This window comes from Nelumbo nucifera, chromosome 5 (assembly GCF_055504915.1).
Source record: "Nelumbo nucifera cultivar China Antique chromosome 5, China Antique-T2T, whole genome shotgun sequence".
Lineage (NCBI taxonomy): Eukaryota > Viridiplantae > Streptophyta > Magnoliopsida > Proteales > Nelumbonaceae > Nelumbo > Nelumbo nucifera.
Window position 1 is genome coordinate 60,940,463 of NC_142653.1, and position 22,597 is coordinate 60,963,059.

General features: G+C 37.3%; 1 protein-coding gene across 3 annotated transcripts in view; it reads left to right on the top strand.

Moving 5' to 3' along the window:
- Positions 1 to 1,235: 1,235 nt before the first annotated feature.
- LOC104588563 (ENTH/VHS/GAT family protein) overlaps positions 1,236 to 22,597 on the top strand; it is a 54,393-nt gene continuing 33,031 nt past the window's right edge. Inside the window, exons 1-6 of one of the 3 annotated variants that reach the window (XM_010246545.3) lie at positions 1,236 to 1,735; positions 3,457 to 3,621; positions 4,731 to 4,809; positions 10,657 to 10,755; positions 10,861 to 10,974; positions 21,076 to 21,233. In XM_010246545.3, the coding sequence (XP_010244847.1) occupies positions 3,521 to 3,621; positions 4,731 to 4,809; positions 10,657 to 10,755; positions 10,861 to 10,974; positions 21,076 to 21,233 (551 nt within the window). In that variant the 5' untranslated portion in view covers positions 1,236 to 1,735; positions 3,457 to 3,520. Of the gene's footprint in view, positions 1,736 to 1,974; positions 2,089 to 3,395; positions 3,622 to 4,730; positions 4,810 to 10,656; positions 10,756 to 10,860; positions 10,975 to 21,075; positions 21,234 to 22,597 lie in introns of those variants that run through there. The other 2 variants (XM_088887550.1, XM_088887551.1) reach the window with 2 other exon arrangements.

The window sequence follows — 22,597 nt, forward strand, 5'->3', positions numbered from 1 at the left end:
ATGGCCATCTGATAGCAGAAGCCATCACCTATCCCAGTCACGGCCCCATGGCAATAGAAGCCAGTGCCCATCCTGGACATGACTACTTAACAGTAGAAGCCATCACCGGTCTCAGTCATGACTATCTAACAACAACAACAAGCACCCATTTAGGTTACGACAACTTGGTAACAGAAACACAGATATGTCCCGATCACAAACATTAGACCGCATAAAGACATTACAATGTCACTAGCAAAGCTCTTGCCCATGAACAAACACTTGAAGTACTACTAGAACATATATCTGCTCTCATCGACCGAGGCTGAGCCCTGAGCACAACTCACCCAACGGCCCTGGCCTTGGCTTTGAGAGTGGGGGGCAAGTGATATAGGTATACTTGGCCGACACACCGAACCCCAACACGTGGCATTGTCTAAGGGTACCCCTATCAATCCACACTCCTCCAAGGGCAACAAGGTAACTCCCACTCCGAGCCACTATGGAGCACTTATTGCAGGTGCACGTTCTCGACGCATTTACTCCCGACACACTAATGAAGGGATTGTGGTTATCTGATGCCTCTTTAGCTCCCATCTATGTGACCGCAATCTACGAGATGGTTACTCATTGCTCATTACTCTTCCCCCAGGTGACTCTGACTATAAAAGGGGCATCACAGCTAAATGTACATTCACAACTAAATGTACACTTACTCTCTTGTTGTGAACTTGGCTTTACTTTGAACCTTGACTAACTTGATCGTCATAGTCTTTGCCCTTGGGAACACTCCTGGAGCCTTTGATGTCTTTTCACTCTTGGCAGGTGGGACTCACAGCTTTCGGACCTCAAAAATTACTATGCTGCCCTTGACTCTAAATTCAGTAGCAACAATTCCCAATACACGATGGAATGTGGGTGCGAGGAATGCTCTTTAGGGAGCACATCCCTACTCGGATAAGTGCCATGTAAAAGAAGTTCGGATCACTTGCCAACTAAATACCTTCCAACACCCTTCCAACATCATCTTACACCACACATCTCATGCATGGCGGGTCCTACTTTTGGTGGGCCCCAATTTCATAGTGAGAGATGTGTGGTGTCGAATCAAATTGGTAAGCTGTTGGAACGCGTTTTACTGAAGTAGGGGAGATGTCCCCGATGTGCGGCTGGGACGAGTTGTGAGGTTGGTGTATGGAGCGCTCTAAATAGCAGATCCGGGCTCGGGAGTGAGTGCGTCCATTAACGTCCATCCAGCGGAGCATGGAATATGGGCTTGAGACCTGAACACCCTGTCGGGTGATCTCTCTCACTCTCTCTCGTCTTTTCCTATCTAGAATTCTCTCTCTCTACAACCTTTTTACTTCGCTGGGACTGGGTGCTCATGGCGGTGTCGCTTACTGATATGAACTGTTTTTCTCAATTATATAAAGCAGAGAAATCAGTTAGAGAAAAAGAAAACTAAAAAAAAAAAAGGAAACGCAAATCTAACTTCTCGCTACCCCAGAACGAAAGCCAGTGCCTTCACTTTCACTGCAAAAGGACGAGGAATATTAACAGAACACACTCATAAAGAAGAAACCAGAAAGAGAGGAGGAGCTCAAAAGCAAACCCTAGCTTGGATTCTTTCATGGGTGGAGTAGACGCCGAAAGTTGCTGATTTGCTCTTCTGGAAATTCTGGAGCTTTTTGCGTTTTATCTTGCTTTTTATTTCTTTTGCGTCTATGGGTTTCTCAATCCACACTCCTTGAATCGGGTACGCCTATTTGTATCATTTTGTGACCCTGGTCTTTGTTTTGATTCTCTTCAACTCGGAGAAAAAAAGGCATTTTTGGAGTTTTCTAATTTTCTTGTGATTGAATTTTGTATTTGGCGATCCATTTTTGTGGATCACTAGTTTTGTTTGTGGAATTTGTAATTGGGTTCGGTCTCTTTTAATGGTCGATTAGATCTGGGTTGTGGTTACTTGCTTGTGGAAGATTGTTTCTGACGTGAACGTTTGCAAATTTTGTGATTGAAGTGGGGTTTATGTTTGCTGAGTTGACTTATGTGTTGAATCTCCCTAATCCGTGGTTTTGGATTATCCAGTTGGGTAATCTGGTAGATTAGGTAATTGAATGATCTATGGGTGTTTGTTGATACTTGATAGTGAAGTGATTTAAACTGAAATTGGTAGATTAAACTAATGTACGAGAATAGCTTTTTCTAAATATTATGCCAACTGTATTTTGAGGTTGTTGTGCTGATGGAGCAAATAATGAAGTACAATCAAGTGTCTTTCAAATCAATGTCATCTCAAAACATTGCTGGTGCGTAGTAATAAAGAACTACTGTTGGCTGTGATTTGTGAATCTGTCCAAACTGTCCATGAACAATGCATTGGATTCTTTCTGTTTCCTCACATCCATTGATCCCTTTTGATACTGGACCTGCTTTATTTGCATCAGATTTTGGGGATATTTTTATTAAGTGTTCTAGCAGTGTATATTGCATTTTTGGTTGCACTTTAACAAGGGTTCAGAGGCCAGCATTGGCTTTGATGTTGTGAAATAATCCCTACTGTAATTCGCATCCAAGAAAGATTATTGCCTGTTAATAAGAAAATAACATTGCTCTTGCAATTATGCATTACTGAAATCATGATAAAAAATTATGCACTTTCTAGTTAACTAACCATGACAATCATGAGTTATGTGTTTCTCAGAATTTGTACTCACATATTTACATGTTTTTTGAGTTATGCACTCTTCTCAATCTTCACATGAATGGATTCATGGGGCATTGTGGTTGGAAGTTCTCTTTAGTCTTTAAATAGCCTTTTCTGCTTATTATGGAAAGCATTTGTATCAAATCAAGCTGCACTTTTTAGTTAACATTACTTGGCTGGTTTTCGAGCAAAATTGCACTTTGTCTTTCTAGTAAGCAAATTGGTCCCAATTTAATTAGATCAAAATCTTTAATTCCTTCCTCCTGAGATTCAGTGGTTATATTATTTCATTGCTTAATTAAATCATGCTCTTGCAGATGACGTTCAATATTTTGTGGGGTTTTACTTTTTTTTGTTGTGTTTAGTTCCTTTAACTCCCCTTCCAATCCCTTTTTATCTCCAATATTTATTTTCTGTGAAGTAGCATATATGGGGTTCTCAAATTTCTTGTCTTGATTGATGTACAAGTTATTTTAGGATTTGAGTATAATCTTTAAAGTATTAATTGTTCTCCTTTGATAATGCTGATAACAAAAATGTTATCCTTTGATTGGTTAATTTATGTTAAGCTTCTTGCTAGGTCTAAAGGAATGTTAAGGTTCTCTAGCCACATTATGCTTCTTGCCTTAAATAGTTTTCTTCCCTACACTAGTAACTAACCCAGTTTTCTTGCAATCATGTTTTTTGCACATGTCAATTGATCTACCAGACAGGTGCAATGTAATGGCATTTGATACAGATAAGTTCTAATTCTTTTCCAATTATTACAGATATGTCCAAAAGTTTAACATTCTGAGCTATATGTCCTGGTGAACAATTTGGAACCAAGTAGTTATGGCAGCTGAGCTTGTCAACTTGGCAACCAGTGAGAAACTGACAGAAATGGATTGGATGAAAAATATTGAAATCTGTGAACTAGTTGCACGTGATCAAGGGTATATTACTTGCACAATAAAGATTATGTATTATTATTTAGTGTTATTACCTATTCAAGTTTACTGGCAATTTCAATTTAGTTAGATACTTTGAGTCTCAACTTAACTTAGCTTAGCCTTAACCCAAACCATTTGGGGCTAGCTACATGAATCCTGTTCCATCATTATGCTATATCAAGAGTCATGCTTTCTGTCAAATTAAACTCAGATCATTTCTTACCACTTAAGTCTATATTTCTTTTTGTTTTACCTTTGCTCTTTTAGACCCTTTTATTTGAAGTTTTGAACTAAATCACTTGTCATTGGTACAATCATTGGTTGCCTATAAGCATGATTTCATCACTAGTTAGAGCTACTCTGAAGTCATCTCTAACATGTTTGTTTGAATTATTTCTAATTTTTTCGTTTCTAGTCAATCCATATCAGCATCCTCTTCTTAGCTACATTCCTTTTTTTTTTTGAATATGTTGTTTTTTGAATTTTGATTGCTTAGCACTCTATCCCATAAAGCAATGTTGGTCTTTATCCATCTTAATAGAATTTTTCTTTTAGTCTAACTAGTATGCACCAGACAGACAGCACATCAGATGCACCTTTCCACTTCAATTGGCCTGTTCTGGACAACATTCTCTCCAACTTTTCTCTCATTATTTTTTGAGTATAGTTGAATATTTTAATGACCACAATATGCATGGCAGCATGGGTAAATGAATGCTAGAGAGTGACATTTTCTAAGGCTGTAAATACTTAATATACTTAGTCATATTATAGGTAGGTTTTCTTTTATTTATAGTATGATGGCTTTTCATTGTTTTTAGGTTATTTTTCTCTTCTAATTCTTTGAGATCTACATATTTGGCCTTCAATGAAGCTGTTTCGGTTGTGGTAAATTGCTTTTTTCCTATCATGTTGGAAAATGGGAAGTATTAATGGTTGTTGCCTTGCAATATTTGTCTCTATTAGTTTTTTCAGTTAAAATCTTGCAAATGTATCTGGTACATGCTTTATATGTCACTCCTTGTGCAAAGTAATATAAGATGATTCAATTCCTCCCTTTTCCACCATTTTCTAACCATAGTTTTTTTTTTAAAACTTTTTTGAATGAGCAGGCAAGCTAAAGATGCTATAAAAGCTATTAAAAAACGGGTGGGAAGTAAAAATGCTAGCACTCAGCTCTTTGCTGTTATGGTGAGTGCAGAACCCTATACTCTCCATGTTGTTTAGCTTTAAATTTCATCAAAGTGGTGGTTATGAACAGCTTATGGAATTCAATGTAATATAATTTATTTTTTATGTACGCATGCATGTAGACTAAGGGGGTGTTTGACAGCATGGTTGGTTTTGTTTTTAAAAACAAAAATGACTGCAACATCAGCAAAAACATATAATTTTGCTGATGTGACAGTTGTTTTTGTTTTCATAAACAAAACCAATCATGTTGTTAAACACCCCCTAAAATATGCATAGATACATACTTAAACACGTGTGTATTGTTAGGAGGCATGATGTCAGGGGTAATTTGGTCTCACTACTTATTATGTTATAAGAGTCTCTTCAGTTTAGGGATGCCAGTGGATTGGATTAGGTGGTAAACCTGCAATGACCCAACACTATCTGATTAGGATCGGGTAGCCTTTCTTGGGTTTTAGTTCAGGTGAATGATAAGATGGTTGGAATGATCAGTGGGAGGAGGGGGAGGGAGATGAAGTTACTTGACTGGAATGTAAGGGGACTAAGGGAGGGGAGAAGAAGGGATGTGATCGGAAACTTGATTAGAAATTGTTGAGAATATTTATGTGAAAGGGATACAAGAAAGAAATACAAGAAATTTTGGGGAAAAGGAGAAGAGTAAGGAGGCAGTGATAGAAATCATAAAAAAAAAGGAGGCAGTGATAGAACTCATAACTCTAAGAGTTGTACATTGGGTAAAGACCTTGAAATTCTTTTCAGACTTCAAGGTGGAGGATTTCTCCAGGAGCTAGGGGGAAATAGCTGGCTCTTCCTCTAGGAAACAAAAAAAAACCTTAGAGGTTTGGTCACCCCCAGTGGGTGGTTGGATGAAACTAAATTTTGATGGCAGTAGTGTGGACAATCTATCTCCCTCAGGAATTGGAGGGGTGATTAGAGATGAGGGTGGTATTATATGTGCCTTGTTCCTAGGCCCAATTGAGCAAGGTGATTCAGGAAGAGCAGACTTTTTAGCTGGAAAAAGAAAAAGAAGGTGATTTGAAGATAGTATTGGGATAGTTGAAGAAAGGTTAGGGGGTGACTTGGCAGCTTAGAAATGAATTCAGGCCTTTCAAATGGCTGTCAAAAGACATGAACATTCAAATAAGATGGGTCAGAAGATCTGCCAACAACTTGGAAGATCAGCATTGGTGTATCCCTCTATTTCAAGATTTCCTCCACTTTTGTATAACAAGCCACGACCAAGAGCTCCCTTCAAATACCATACAATCCTTAGAATTGCATTCCAATGTGGAACTCGAGGATTCTACATAAACTGCTCACCACACTAACCGCAAATGAAATATGTGGCAAATAATGGTTAGGTAGTTTAGCTTACCTACCAACCACCTGTGCCTTCCGAGATCTTCAAACTGCTCACCCACATCACTACTCAACTTGGTATTTGGTTCCATAGGTGTTTCAGCTGGTTTGGCACCTAACAATCATGTCTCCAACAAATCAAGAACATACTTCCTCTGACACAGATTAATACCTTGCTTAGACCTTGCTACTTCTATCCCCAAGAAGTATTTTAATTTACCAAGGTCCTTTGTTTGGAAGTGCTCTTGTAGAAAGATCTTTAGCCTATCAATCCCCAATCTGTCACTGTTGGTAATAACAATGTCATCTTCATATACCACCAGTAAAATCTTCCTAGCATGTGAATCATAGCTGAATACTGAGTGATCAACTTGACACTGTTTCATGCCAAACTTCTTTATCACTTCACTAAATCTACCAAACCACACACGGGGGACTGTTTAAGTTCATAATGGCCTTCTTTAGTCTACACACCTTACCATCCTCCCCCTGAGCAACAAGCCCCGGTGGTTACTCCATATAGACCTCCTCAAGGAGATCACCATGTAAAAAGGCATTCTTGATGTCAAGTTTAAACAGAGGCCAATCATACATAGCAGCTAGAGATATCAAAACATGAACTGATCCAATTTTAGCAACAAGAGAGGTCTCGGTGTAGTCAATGCCATACGTTTGGGAATATCCTTTGGCAACTAGTCGAGCTTTCAAGTTTCAACCGCTCTACACTACCATCAGGTAAATACTTAACAATGTATACCCACTTATAACCTACAACATACTTACCGAGGGGAGCGTGGTGAGATCCCACGTATGATTATGAGCCAAAGCTGAGAGTTCTTGCATTGCATGGTGCCACCCTGGAGAGGCAAGGGCTTCCTGGACATCCGTAGGAATAGAAATAGAAGACAATAGAGAAACAAACTGGCGATGGGAAACAAAAAGGCGAGATATAGAAACATAATTGGAAATGGGATGAAGTGTGCAACTGCGTTTACCCTTCCACAAGGCATAGGAAGATCAAGGTTAGAAACAAGGGGTGGGGCTGGTGTGGGAACAACTGCCGGATCTGTCGACGGTGAAGAAGCTGGATGAGGAGCTAGTACATGTCGTCGATGCATATACACTTGGCGGATGGGTGGCCGTTCAACAGGAGGCTGCACTAGAGGCGAAGACTTAGTCACAATTGGAACAAGTGGAATGGGGTCCTCAATGGGAATTGGAAGAGGCGGTGGAGAAGAAGAACAAGAGACATCACCTGACCATAGTTTTCAAGGCGCCGAGGCGAGGCTAGGCGGTGGGGGGCACCTTGCGATGGATTTTTTTAAGTAAAAACAGGTATCCTAGGATAGTTCCCTAGGTTCCATAATCATATTTCCTTAATAAATATCCATAATTTTCATAAAAAAAGTATAAACTTCATGTTAAAGTATAGAAAATCAACATATTCCAGCATATTCATGAGAAGAAAGAGAAGAAAAGAAAATTTAAAAAATATAGGGGCTGAACCCCTATTTCTGTTATAGGAAAAGAAGAAAAGAAAAAGTGAAAGAAGAAATTAGTATATAAACACACAAAATTAGTAAAGGAAAGGAAGAAAATGTGTTGATTGGACAACATTTATGTTCTTCCTTACTTATTGGTTTAGGTTTTGAAGTCTTTGAGGGTTCAATACAGCATTTAGCAATGTTTGTGTTGATTAAACCTTAACAAATAAGAAAATAATAAAAAGAAATTAGTATATAAACACACAAAATGAATCTTTTGGTTTAAAAATGTCTATTTTATAATTATAACCTCAAAAAAATTAAGAATATAAAAGTTTTTTATAACACAATATAGAAAACTACTTGGTGATTAGGCGAGGCAACCAATGTCTTAAATAAGCAAAAGGCCAAATTATACCAGAATTTCACACAGGCCCTCTTCCTCCCATAAATACATACAAGTCTCCAAAATTTATCTGCATTACAAATAGACACCTACAACCTCCAAAAACCCCAATACAATATATCTCTCGACACCTTCCCTCAAACTCAAGGTGGGGAAACCAACTTGAGTTTGCAAGAAGGATGTTGAAGCAACCTTTATGAAAATAGGTGTACTTTTGAAGTTACAACCATGAAACTTGAGATGTTGAAGGGGCCACTTAGAAACCAAAGTTGGGTGTTAGAAAGTTGAATGAATTTGTGTTGGAAAGCCAGAGTAGAGCCAAGTCATGATCTAGTGATCACCAAACTGAAGTTGGCCAACGGAAAGTCAACACATATCAGGCCAAAGGATCAAATTTAGCCATCAAAAGGCCAATAACAATATTTGAACTCAAGAACCAACCATGTCAAAAGATCATTAGAAATGCCAACAGAATTACCAAAACATAGTTGGCTAGTGGAAAGCCAACTATGTTGGACTCCATAAACCAGAGCAAAGATTCAAAGTTGATAGAAGGAAAGCTAACTATGAACTCCATAAACCAAATTGAGGAATCGGAGTTGGCCAATTGGAAATCCAACTATATAAAGTGAATCAAAATCCCATGTCACCGAAGGAGATCAAGACTCCAAGGATTTCGTCAACCTTAAATCAGAACTGGTGAGCATAATAAAGGATAATTGCTGAAACATTTCGTCAAACATCTTCCATGCAAAACATGTATGAGGTAAACAAACCAGATATTGACCAATGATAATAGATCCATCACACCGAAATAGTCCAAATATCAAACCAAGACACAAACAGATTCAGATCAGAACTGATCATAACAATGGAAAACCATTGTAGAAATTTGCACCATCAAGATGTTTTCTCGAACACCAAATGGTCACCTTGAGCTCCAGTATCCCATGCTGGTATTGATAATCATAAATAGATCAGAGAAGTTGCAGAGCTTCTATAATACTTCTTCAAAAAATTGGAGCTCCCAAAGAAAACACCAAGCTTGGCTAAATGACCAACAACCAACCTTTTAGACAATAAATCAAACAGTTGATATGCAACATAGAAACCAGAATTTGCTTGAAGATATGAACTGGTTCAGATGCTAAGGAGCATAACCCACAATACGAGAAGGGAAAATATAAATCCTTCCATAGAGGTAATCCTATCGGAGAGCCAACAAAAGAGAAAAATCCAAATAAAGCTTTAATAGCATTAAAAATAAGGACTTGAAGATGCTCTAATATACCAACCAGATCAGATTTCCTTGTCCAAATGACCCTTTGATCTTCTTTCTCATATAAAAATGACCTGAGCTCTAAAAGCTCAAGTCTAGATTCCATTAGGTATGATAGAACCAAAAGAAAATCCAAATATGATGTTACTTTTTCCTGGTTTCCTAAAAAAGCAACGAGAAGCAATATCACCCCTTTTGGAGTCTAATAAAATTCACCAAACTAATTTCCACACTAAACCTGCTCTAATACCATGTCAACTAATATAAAACAGAATAACAAATCAAGAAGAAAATAAGAAGAGGAAATAGAGAAAACATCAAGATTTAACGTGGTTTGGCTCGGTAGCCTACATCCACAGTAAGAGAGGGAAAAATATCCACTATGAGAACAAGAGATACATGGCTGACCTCTCTACAGACACAAAAAAAATCCACTCTCAGTCCACCCTAATCCCAGACAACCAATGGCTTAAATAAGCAAAAGGCCAAATTATACCAGAATTTCACACAAGCCCTTCTTTCTCCCATAAATACCTACAAATCCCAAAATTTATTAGCATTACAAATATACACCTATAACCTCCAAAATCCGAAATACATTATATCTCTCGATAGGAGGATGACATGCTGTGGAAAGAAGCAAAAACTTGCCAATATAAGGGAGGTAGTATGATAGTAGAGCAAATATTCGAAAAAAACGTAGTCTTGGAGCTTGAAAGGGTAAATGAAAAGAATGGAGATAAAAAGATTGGTGTGGGCCATCCTAATGCAGTTAAAAGATTTAGACAAAAAACTTAACAGACTTGTGCTAGCGTCAAAGGTGTTTGCTAGATTGAAAGGGGGTCTATTTGGGGTGGGAATCAACAAGAGGGTTAAGGAAAAAAAATTGTAAAGAAAAAGCAAGAGTTGCCTAATGTTGCTGATGCTGGACTGCAGTCATTGAGTTTTGTCCACCAACTCCCACTTGACCAAGTGATCCTTCTTTCCCCCAAGTCCCATGAGAAGTCCCTTATGGCTTTTTTTTATTTTTTCCTGATCTTCTTGGCAATTCTCTACAAAATTTTAAAGACGAACAAATAGTATATTGGAAGATTAGCTTGGTGTTTTGGGAGCTTGAAGTTGTTGGATGCTTCTGCTTTTTTTTTCCTGGTATTCTGAAAATATGCCTTATTGTTTAGCTATCAACAAGATATTTCAAATTCAAATTGTTTTCCCTTTTCCCATCAAATTTCATATCCATCCAATCCCATCTTACATATTTTATTGAAGTGTACAGGCTTGTTACTCAGCTAGTCAACTGTCATCTGGTTTTGCAGCTATTGGAGATGTTAATGAATAATTGTGGAGAACGTGTTCATAGACTGGTGATTGATACTGGGCTTCTACCTATACTAGTGAAGATTGTAAAGAAAAAGGTTTATCCACTCCACATAGACATAAAATTATCTGCTGTTAAATGGATCTATATTTTATATTGTTACTATAAAATGAGCATGTTGAGTTTATCTTCTGTGCTATAGTCAGATCTGCCTGTGCGAGAGAAGATATTTCTTCTTCTTGATGCCACACAGACATCTCATGGTGGAGCTTCTGGAAAGTTCCCTCAATATTATTCCGCTTATTATGACTTGGTGGTAGGTATAGACATACAAAATCTTTAACCTACAAGGTTCTTTTTATTAGCTGATTAAGTTCTGTGGTTCAAAATTTAATCCTGTTTGCTTGCTGTTTATCATATGCCATGCATAAGTGATAGTACACTATTCTGGTTTAGTTCATTTATGTGAATTATTGTTAAAATCATGAATCGTCGATATTATAATTTGTTCTGGGCTTTTGTTGCTGTTATGTAAATTAACCCATTATAGTCATATGCTGATTTATTTGTTTTTAATAGTAGCCATAAAGTTGACCTTTTTTTCATGAGTTGAACTAGATAATCTATAATTTTGGTCAGAAGTGGAGAAACTGGATGAGGGTATGTGTATCTTTCCCCAAATTTTCTGTTCTAATCAATGGAAATCTTCTGGTTTCTTCAAAAATTCAAGGGGCATTTGCTAAGGTGGCCCCGTCACCTCTGCTTTTCCTATGTATTATGAAGGTTCTGACCCAATTCATCAACCACGTGGGTCAGGCAGGCCTATGGGAGGGTTTTGAGATAATTCCAGGTCGTGGGAGGGTCATTGTTCTTCACTTTGCTGATGATACTTTATGCTTTATTGGCGTTTCCTTTTCTCAGCTGGAAACTATAATAGGGATTTTTAGCTGGTTCGAGGTAGTAACTGGTCTGAAGATGAATTTAAGAAAATCTTCTATCATTCCGGTGGGCAGAATTGAGGGGCTGGAAGAATGGGCAGAAGTACTGGGATGTAAAATAGAACCTCCTGACTAGTTATCTTGGTCTTCCTCTGGGTGCAAAAAGCTCATCCTCAACAATTTGGGAACCTGTTGTAGAAAGAATGGAAAGAAAATTGGCAATTTGGAAGACAAAATACCTTTCAAAAGGGGGAAGAGTGACTTTGATTAAAAGTACACTTGCAAACCTTCCTACTTATTACCTTTTTCTCTTTTCCTTTACTGAGTAAAGTGGCTAAGAGAATTGAAAAATTGCAAAGAGATTTTTTATGGAAAGGCTGGGAAGATGAGAAGAAAATTCACTTGGTGGCTTGGGATCAGATCTGTACTCCACATAGTTCAGGTGGTTTGGGTCTAAGAAAACTGAAAACTTTTAACACTGCTCTAATGGGGAAGTGGTTATGGAGATTTGGCACAGAAGAAAATAGTTGGTGGAGAAAGCTCATTGCTGCAAAGTATGGCCTTCAGCCTGGGGGTTGAAGGCTATAATGGAAGTGCTCTCGACTTTTTTGAAGGGTGTAGGCTTTCAGGTGGGAAAGGGGGACAGAATTTGATTCTGAAAGGATAGGTGGCTTGATGAAACAATTTTAGAGGATAAGTTCCCTCTTATTTTTTCAGTGGCTGAGAACAAAGAGGCTACAGTGGCTGAATCTTTTGAGCTAATAAGAGGGGAAGTGTCTGGAAACTTAGTTTCCACAGAGCTTTTCAGGATTGGGAGGTGGAGGAAGTAATGAGCCTCCTTAGCTACCTGAATATCTTCACCTTCAATCCCCAAGTAAGTGATATTTGGACCTGGAAATGAAGGCTGATGGGTATTTCTCCGTTAAATCCTTTGCGGAGGGTCTAGCTTCTAGAGGAGAGTGTGATTTCCCGTCTAAACAAATTTGGATTCCTTCAACCCCTTCCAAAGTCAATTCCTAGTTTGGGCTTCAACTCTAAAGAAATGTCTAACAAGAAGCAGTCTGATGAGAAGAGGAATCACCTTTGATGACTTAAATTGTGGGATCTGTGGTCAAATGGAAGAGTCCATGGATCACTTATGCATTCATTGTTCTTTTGCTTGGAGGATTTGGTCACACTCTTGCATGTGGTGGGCATTAACTGGGTGATGCCAGGATCGATTCAGGAACTTCTACACAGCTGGTATATTCCGGGTTATCAAAAAGAGGAAAAATCATTTGGAGGACCATTCCAGCGGCAGTGGTCAGAACTATTTAGTCCGAGAGGAACAATAGAATTTTTAATGATCTTTGTAAAAGTTCTGATGAGTTGATCAATTGTGTTATGGCTAAACTTGTTTCTTGGTTATCGGTTGTTCCTGAGCTTAGCAACATTTTTCTAATTCTAAATTCAGTTAGTTTATGTGACATCTGATGCTGTGTATGCAGGGGAGGCAATCTTGTTTGCTCCTCCATTTGTATGTGATTCTTCAAAAATAATACTATCTTACTTTTTCCAAAATAAACAAAAGAAATTAGGGTTTTTAGCCTTGTAGGGATTTTGTAGGCCACCTACAAGGCTGCGATGAAATGGTCTCCTTAGAATTTTCCATTGCATTTGAGGCCTTAAGTTCAAAACTTCCTTCTTTTGTTTTCTCTGTCTCCAATATCCATTCTGCAAATTGCCTGTTGTGAAACATGAACAGCAATAACCTGTCACTCAGTTTTCTCATCCCCATCACTTTCTCTCCATCGGACACAAGAGAATTACATGGTGAGATATGGTTGTGCAGTTCCATGCTTCCCCATATTAGTAGAAAGTATCTATGGATGAAACTTATTTCTTAGGATTTAGATGTTGCTTGTGCATATCAGTTGAGAAGTGAGGTGAATACTTTGAAGTAGGGGCATAAAGCACATGTAATCTATTTCTCTGCTTTGATGATATTGTGCATGAGATATACAATTTGGAGGTTTCTCAATGGATATGTAATGATGATGCATCTACTTATCCGAAGTTGGTAGGAGGATTAGGGTTTTTGCATTTCTAGCTGGACTTATTCCTGAGTTTGATTTAATTAGGCAAAATGTTTTTACATAGGAGACTATTATGCTCTCATAGGCAAATAAGGAGAGTAGGAGATGTTTGATGCTTAAATCAGTATGGAGGTGTGCATCCGGAGTTTTATGTGATAGGCAAATACCACTTAGATTAAAAGGAAAATTCTATAAAACAGTTGTAAGACCAACTATGCTGTATGCATTAGAGTGTTGGGTAGCCAAGAAACTACATGTCCAAAAATTGAGTGTAGCATAAAATGCATATGCTGATATGGATGAGTGGAAAACTAGCAAGGATAGGATCGGAAATGAAGTCACTCAGAGGAACCTAGGAGTAGTTCCAATAGGTGATAAAATGAGAGAAAGTAGATTAGGATGGTTTGGTCACGTCCATAGAAGACCATCAATATGCATCCATAAGAAGAGGTGATTTGTTGCAAATTGAAGGGGCTAGGGGGGCTAGGGTAGAACAAAAAGGGCATGAGTCAAAGTGGAAAGAAATGATTTAAGCACCCAAGTTTAACAGTGGATATGACATTAAACAAAATGGAATGGCAGTAGTTCAGATAAAGCATGGATGATGATGACTAGTAGGGAGTTTAGGAACATGGAAAACAAGTATCGGTGGTGAGGCTGTTTGAACAGATATCAAATTTGAATGTTAATTTGGAGAAGAGTTGTTTGGTAGGGATTAATTAGAGGACATGATGGTGGAGCAGTTGGCAAATTATCTAGGGTGTATAACAACTAGTTAGCCTATGAAATATTTAGGTGTACCACTAGTAGGCAAATCCCGAAGAGTTTAGATTTTGGTATCCTATTGTAGAGAAGTTCTCCAAGAAGTTGGTGGTGTGGAAGAGGAATTATATTTATATAGGGATAAAAATCACACTTATCAAATCCACCTTATCTAGCTTACGTATTTATTACCTTTTAGTTTTTAAGATGCCACAAGGTGTAGTTAGGAAAGTGGAGAAGATTATAAGAGACTTCCTTTGGGAGCCAGGGGAAGGGAAGAGAGATCATCTTAGCAGATGGGATGTTGTCTGGAAAGATAAACAGAAAGGGGGATTGAGAATAGGGAGAGTGGGGCAGATGGTTGTGGGGATTCCCAAACGAGATGGAGAATCTATGGCATAAAGTGGTGGCATGTATTCATAGGATGGAAAATACTAGCTACGATGCAGGATTATTTGCAAGGGTCACTTTGGCATTTCCATGGATGGCAATCCATAATATTCTTTCCATTTGCCTACTTTGTCAAGTATGATGTACATTTGGGGAAGAACATAAAGGTTTGGGAACATTTATGGGTGGTGGAGTCTTCTCTCATAGATCAATTTCCTTCTCTTTTTATTCTTTATTGCTTTAATAATGAATTAATGTGGAGTGCAGACAGAGCTGGGTCTTGGAGTGCAGACGGATTCTTTTCTATGAGGTCCTTTGCCAAAGTTTTGGAAGGAGATAACAGACCTGTTTTTCCAGCTGCTATTGTTTGGAAAGTGACAGCTCCTACCTAAGTAAATGCCCTTGTTTGGGCTGCTGCCCTGGATAGGTTCCTCACCATGAAAAGCCTGCTGAGGGGAGGAGTGCAGATTCAAGACTTGAGTTTTGTGTTATGTGGTCAACAGGAAGAGCATAACAATCATTTGTTCCTCCACTGTTTTGTTTCAATGTCTTTATGGAATCACTATCTTTCCAGGTAGGAGTGCCTGGGCCATGCCAAAGTCTGTGTTGGATCTGATGTTGTGCTGGGACTGTTTAAGGCTTTCCAAGTTGGCCAAAAGTGTTTGGAGATCAATTCCTGCAGCAGTGATTAGTACCATCTGGGAGGAGAGAAACAATAGTGTGTTCCAGAACAAGGCCAAAGGAATAGACAGCCCATTTCTAATTCCATTGGAAAAGTGGTTTCTTGGATTGCTTCTGTAAATGGTTTCCAAACTAGGGAGATTGGAGTCCTGCTGAACTCTAGAAATCTCCTTGAGCTGTAATGTAATCTGGTTCTTGGGCCTGCCTTCTATCCAGGGGCCTACTTGTATCCTTCTCTATATTCTTAATAAAATTATCTTACCTTTCTCAAAAAAAAAATAATGAATTAATGTCTAAGTTCATTAAGACTTCTCCTTCTTCAAATGGGCTTAACTGGAATCTGGGTTTTAAAAGGGGAATTTGGGACTTTAAGTTTTATAACGTTATTAATCTTTTGAATATCTTGGAAAGGGTGTTTGTGGATCCCTCAAAGCAGAATTCAGGGGCCTGGTTAGGTTTAATATGGGAGATGGGGCTAGAATGAGGTTTTGGGAAGACAATTGGACTGGGGTTGGGAAGCTGTGTGACGTGTGCCCAAAACTGTATAGCTTGGCTGAACAACAGGTCTTGACTGCCCACTATTATGATGTTGGAGGTGAGCAGGTGGTATGGAGTCCCAATTTTAGAAGACCTCAGCTTGATCAAGAGGTGGAGTGTATATTACTGTTGGACAAACTAGAGCAGACCAAAATTTCTAAATCAACCAAAGATGGTTTGTGGTGGAAGGAATGTAGAAATGGAAACTTCTTGGCCGGTATACTTGTCTACCTTCAAAGTGCTTTTTAAGGTTGTGGATCAAATTGAAAAAATAATGAGACTTTCTCTGGGAACCTAGGGATTCCAAAAAGGATCATCTAGTGAAAAGTGGTTTCTAGGAAAAAAGATAAAGGGGGTTTAGGGATTGGAAATGCCAAATTAAGAAACATGCAGTGTTTTAAAAGCGCAAGGCGCAAAAAAGGCACAAGGTGCAAAAAAGGTGCAAGGGCCATTTTGTGCCTAAGGCGCAAGGTGAGGTGTGCGCCTTTTTGAGGCAAGGCGCACAATTTAAAAAAAATGCAAAAAAATTCAAAAAAGAAAAGCAAAAAATTATAAAACATAATATTAATAAAAATATTAACTTAAGTTTTAAAAAACCTATTATGTAAAATTAAAATACATAAATATAATATGTAAAGCAAATTCAAATGAGAATTTAAAAATGAAATCAAACATATAAAACATTTTCAAGCATATAAAACCCACAATCTCTTTTTTTCTCAATTGCATCAAGTAGCTAATGTGATATATTACATTCTTAATTCTACGAGCCGCCTTTGTGCCACACCCACCGAAGCTTCAAGAACCCCCTATTTGGTAATGTTGTCCATTCATTCATCTTAATAAAATATCTTCTTAAAAGCAATTTAAACTATAAAATTATTATTTTTTGTGTGAAATCTAAGAATTTAAGACCCTAACATGGACTTGTTTGGGCTGGCCTCGAGGGGCATGGTACGGGGGGTTCGGGGGTGGAGCCCCCAGCCCAGCGGCCAGACTTAAAAAAAGGGAAAAAGCGGCAAATTTCCAAAAGGTGCACGCCTGGGCTAAGGTGCAAGGCGCACCGGGCGCATGCCTAGGCGCACCAGGCATGCGCCTTTTGAATGGGCTACGCCTAGGACTTGGGCGAGGCGCCTACCCTAAAATGTGCCTCGCCTGAGCGCCTAGGCGCCTAGGCGCGCCTTTTAAATCACTGGAAACATGGCATTGCTAGGTTAGTGGCTGTGGAGATTTCCCAAGGAGCAAGAAAGCTTATGGCATAGAGTGATAGGAAGTATACATGGATTGGTAGCTAATGGATGGGATGCTGGTCTTAACCCTAGGACTTCTCGATCCTCCCTGTGGAAAGACATCATTGGTGTCTTGCTTTTGTTTTCTCCTTTCATTAGGTATGATGATTTCTTGGGTAATGATGTTTTCTTTTGGGAGGACACTTGGATTGGGGACCATCCTCTTACGGATGTTTTTTCGGCCCTCTAGTCCCTTTCTTCGAATAGAAAAAGAAAAAAAAAAGAAAAAAAGAAAAAAAGGAAACAATATTCCCTTTGTTCGAACAAATTTAAAATTATCTCTTCCTTTCGTGTCTCTGGGGATTCATGGCAGCTGGGTTTAACGAGAGGTTTGAGGGATTTAGAAGTAGGCTTGACAGGTGAACTTTTTTCTCTTCTAAATTCAATATTTCTGGATCAATCTTGTCTTGATAGTAGAATTTGATAAGAATCTTCCTCAAGGTGTTTATCTTGTTCTTTATTTCTCAATGCTTTGTTGCAATCTTCTAACTTGGCTACCTCTTTGCCTGTTAAAGAAGTGTGGTGTGCTCCTGTACCTCCAAATGTGAGGACCTTTTGTTAGGAAGTGGTTCTCCAAAAAATTAACACTTTGGATGCGCTTCAAAGGAAAAGAGCAAATTGGTGTTAATCCCCACGTGCCTGTAGCCTTTCCTTGAAGAGTGGTGAGATGGTAAATCATCTATTAATCTCCTATCCTTTTGTTACTTATATTTGGAATTGGTTCTCTTCCCTTTGGTTGCAGGTGGATCCTCCCACAAGCGTGACAAATCTTTTTGAATCTAGCCTTTTCCGACAACCAAAGAAAAGAGGAAGGGTGATGTGGAGAACAATGAGGGCAGCAATTATTTGGGCAGTCTGGGAAGAGAGAAATAACAGGATTTTCCAAGGACAAGAAAGAACAACACATGAACTCATAGGAGGGATTGTCATCAAGGCCATACATTGGCTGAAATAGTTGGATCTTTTCAAGGACTTCTCCGTAGATGATTTGTTTAGCGGTTGGAGCATGGTAGTGGGCTCTTCCTACTCATCTATTACCATTCAAGAAGATTGGTCCCCCCCTTTACAATTTAGGGTCCGTTTTGTTCATAGTCGAAATCGGAATTGGAACCAGAATCGCAATCGCTTGGAATCGGAGTTGGAATGATTTGTTCCCATAGTCTGTTTGGTTCAGACAGGAATTGGAATCAGCTGGAATGGGATTTCCTTCCCAAGGGAGGGGGAGGGATGGCCATTCCCTCAAACGGAGGAATGCCATTCCACCAGGAATGGGAATGGGAATCCAATACTGTCCAACCAAACAGTTGGAGTTGGAATGGCCCATCCCGATTCCGACTCCAGACCCCTATTCTTGTGAACCAAATGGGCTGTTAGTGTGAAACGGAATTTTGATGGCAGCTCTGTAGGTAATCCTGGTCCCTTTGGAATTGGGGGTGTTTTTGGAGATGTGGAAGGAAGAGTTTTGGCCCTTTTCTTTGGCTTGATAGGATTGGGTGACTCACTTAGTGCAGAAGTTGCACCTCTAGGGGCTCAGATTGGTAAACAATTGGTTTGTGTGGGAAGAAAGGAATTAGAGGATTTTCAAGGAGAAGAGTAGAGGGAGATGGAGATCATTGAAACAATTAAAATAAAAGTTGCATATTGGGTGAAGACCCTAGAAGAGTTCCAACTATTCTCTATAAATGACATATTGAGAAATTGGAAATAAGTGGCTCTATTAGCTAAAGGGAAGGAAAGAGTAACCATGGAATGAAGACCCAAAGCAACCAATTATTTTAAACTCAATTTCGATGGGAGTTACATTGGTAATCAGGCCACGGCTGGCCTGGGAGGGGTTTCTTGTGACACAGAAGGCAAGGGGTTGGCATTGTATTCAGGCCCTTAGCAGAAGGTAATGATGATTTGGCAGATGAGCTATGTGGATTACTCCATGGCCTAAAATTTGCTAGGCAATTTGGTTTCCATAACTTGGAGGTGGAAGGGGACTCTCAGGTGGTCATTTTTTGGACAAGATGTAGCTCCCAAATCACTTAGGTCTATAGACATAAGTTTCAGGAAATAGAAAGTTTAAGAAGGGAATTAAATGTGGTTTTTAAATGGGTGAGAAGATATTGATAAAAAAAATGGGTGAGAAGATCAGGCATGTATCCTAGCGTAGTTCCCTAGGTTCCATAATCATATTTCCTTAATAAATATCCATAATTTTCATAAGGAAAGTATAAACTTCATGTTAAAGTATAGAAAATCAACATATTCCAACATATTCATGAGAAGAAAAAGAAGAAAGAAAAGAAAATTCAAAAAATATAGGGGCTGAACCCCTATTTCTGTTATAGGAAAAGAAGAAAAGAAAAGGTGGAAGAAGAAGAAGAAATTAGTATATAAACACACAAAATTAGTAAAGAAAAAGAAGAAAATGTGTTGATTGGACAACATTTTATGTTCTTCCTTACTAATTGGTTCAGGTTTTTGAAGTCTTTGAGTGTTCAATACAGCATTTAGCAATGTTTGTGTTGATTAAACCCTAATTAATAAGAAAATAATAAAAAGAAATTAGTATATAAACACACAAAATGAATATTTTAGTTTAAAAAAATCTTTTTTATAATTATAACCTAAAAAAATTAAGAATATAAAAGTTTTTTATAACACACTATAGAAAACAGCTTGGTGATTAGGCAAGGCGAGCCTCTAAGGGCGCCTTGTCGCTTAGGCATCGCCTTGACACCATGGACAGCCTGTAAGGGAAATATTGAACCTAACATGGGAGCTTGAAGCACATTTTAAATGGACTAGGAGGTCAGCAAATGCAATGGCTGATACCTTATTCTAGGCGTGTTTGTAAGTTGTTTTTATTTTGAGGGGTCACCTTGCCTATGAAGGTGACAATTGTACTAAATTTCCTTTAAGCTTAATGAAAGTTGCTGCTTCCCATAAAAAACCATTTTTTTTTACCACTTTATTACAGAATACTGAATACATTTGGATTAATGAAATCTTCTAGACTTTCCTTCTAGCAATTGCCATGCCTCACCTTTCATATAAAGTCTGTCCTTACATGCTGCAATTAGTATTAGATCTGTATTCACCAATGCACACAACTATACATCTCTTGGAACTTTCACCAAATGGATGCTGTACATGAACCCTTGTAACTGCTTTATTCCATAATCAGTAGAAGTTTGTATTGGCTAGAATGACCTAATACTAGGATTCTGCAGAAGGTAAAAGCATACACCTGGGGGAGGGAGGGATGTACAAGTTATATTTCCTTGTTGGCCAAATGTTTTATCAATCATCTACTGATTTTTTTTTTTTAATTAAGCTTTTATTTGTAAAGTCAGCGTCTATTTCTAGAGGCAAATAGACATTATTGTTAAGATAGTCTTCACCATTGACTTCCGATAGGCACCAATATAGTATCAATCTAAGTGAAGTATGACATGCATGTCCATTGCTTGTTTTGGATATTATCTCCATTCTCCATTTCATGTCTTTTCTGTCAGGTCACCATTGTTAATGCACCTTCCTTTATTTTAAAAATCTTCCCAGATTCATGTATTTTTGCTTTAGTAGTGCTATCTAAATTTCATATTTATCGTAAAATTTTCATGTATGGGTCACACTACTAGCTCTTTTAGTATATTGTTTACTATGGTATAATTAAAGAAACTGAAACCATCAGAGAGGGTGTAGGTTCATGTAAGCTAAAGATCACTTTTCTCTTCTCTTTTTATTTTTCCAGAGCGCGGGGGTACAGTTTCCTCAAAGGCCTCGGGTTCCTCTGCCAGATCATCCTAGTAAAAAAGCACAAGTGAATAATGTATCTGCAGACAAGCCTGTTTCTCCAAAACATGAAGGCATTGCTCAGCAAGCAAATGCTCAGATTGTGCCTGAATCTAGGTACTTACGCCATCATTTATGCAGCTGAATTGGTGTGGTAGTCCCCTTTAGTAGGATCATCTTTCCCTTCTGTGTTTGGTAATTTGGTTAGAGGGAAGATTTTGGTGGGATGGGATGTGATGAGAAAGGAAAAATGGGTGGAAAATTTTCCCGTTCCCTTGTTTGGTTGCAAAAGGGAAAATAGTGGGAAAATCAACCCCAATAACAATTATTAATTAATTAATTAGGTAATTAATACTATTTTTATTACTTTATATTTTTATGCATTAAATATTAAATATTAAAATTTTTAATTAATTAGTATTGATAATTAGTCAATTAATTATGAATTAAGAATTAACATTTTCATTTTTAGTTAACTAATTAATTATTAATTAGTTAATATTTATTATGAATTAGTCAATAATTTTTGTTTTGCATTACTAGTTCTTCTTAATAATCAATTCTTCTATCATTTATTTATTAAGCAAATTAGTAATAAATAATTATTTTAATGAATTCATAAATTAATATTTTTATTAACTACTTTTATAATTAATTAGTTAGTTAATTAAAATTAATATTTTTTATATTTATATAATTAATTATTAATTAGTGAATATTTAATATGAAGTAATTGATAATTTCTATTTTATATTACTAAATGTTTTTGATTATTTATTAATGAAATTAGTAATAAAATAACTTTTTAATAATTCATTAATAACTTAATTAATTAATTAATTAATTATTAACTACTTTTTGTTAATTGTTAAATAATTATTAATCAATTAACATTAATAGTTAGTTAATTATTATCATTAATTAGTATTTTAACTTTAATTAATTAGGTAATCGGTAGTATTTTTAGTGTTTTATATTTTGCTTTTAATTAATTGTTAATTACTAATATGTTTATTCATGAATTTTATAAATAATTAGTCAATTAATGAATATCAATAATTAGATAATTAATTAATTATTAATTAGCTAATAATTTTTATTTTATTTTACTAGTTATTTTAACACTTTTTCTATTTATTAAGTAAATTAATAATAGAATGATTATGAGTTATCAATAATTGCTTAATTAATTAGTAACTACTTTTGTTAATTTTTAATAATTATGAATTAACTAATAATGTTTTTATTGTTAATCAATTATAATTAAATTATTTTATTATTGTCTTATTACAATTAACAATTATTGTCTTATTGTCTTGTTTTATTATTGTTAATCAATTAACTCTTCTTTTTTTGTTAAACAATTCCCCCCCTCCTTTCCCTTTTGTTTCCTGCCAAAATGGTGGGATTCCACATCCCAGGAATTGAGAATGTAGTCCCACCTTTTTCCTATCCCATCTCATGGCACCCCACAAACCAAA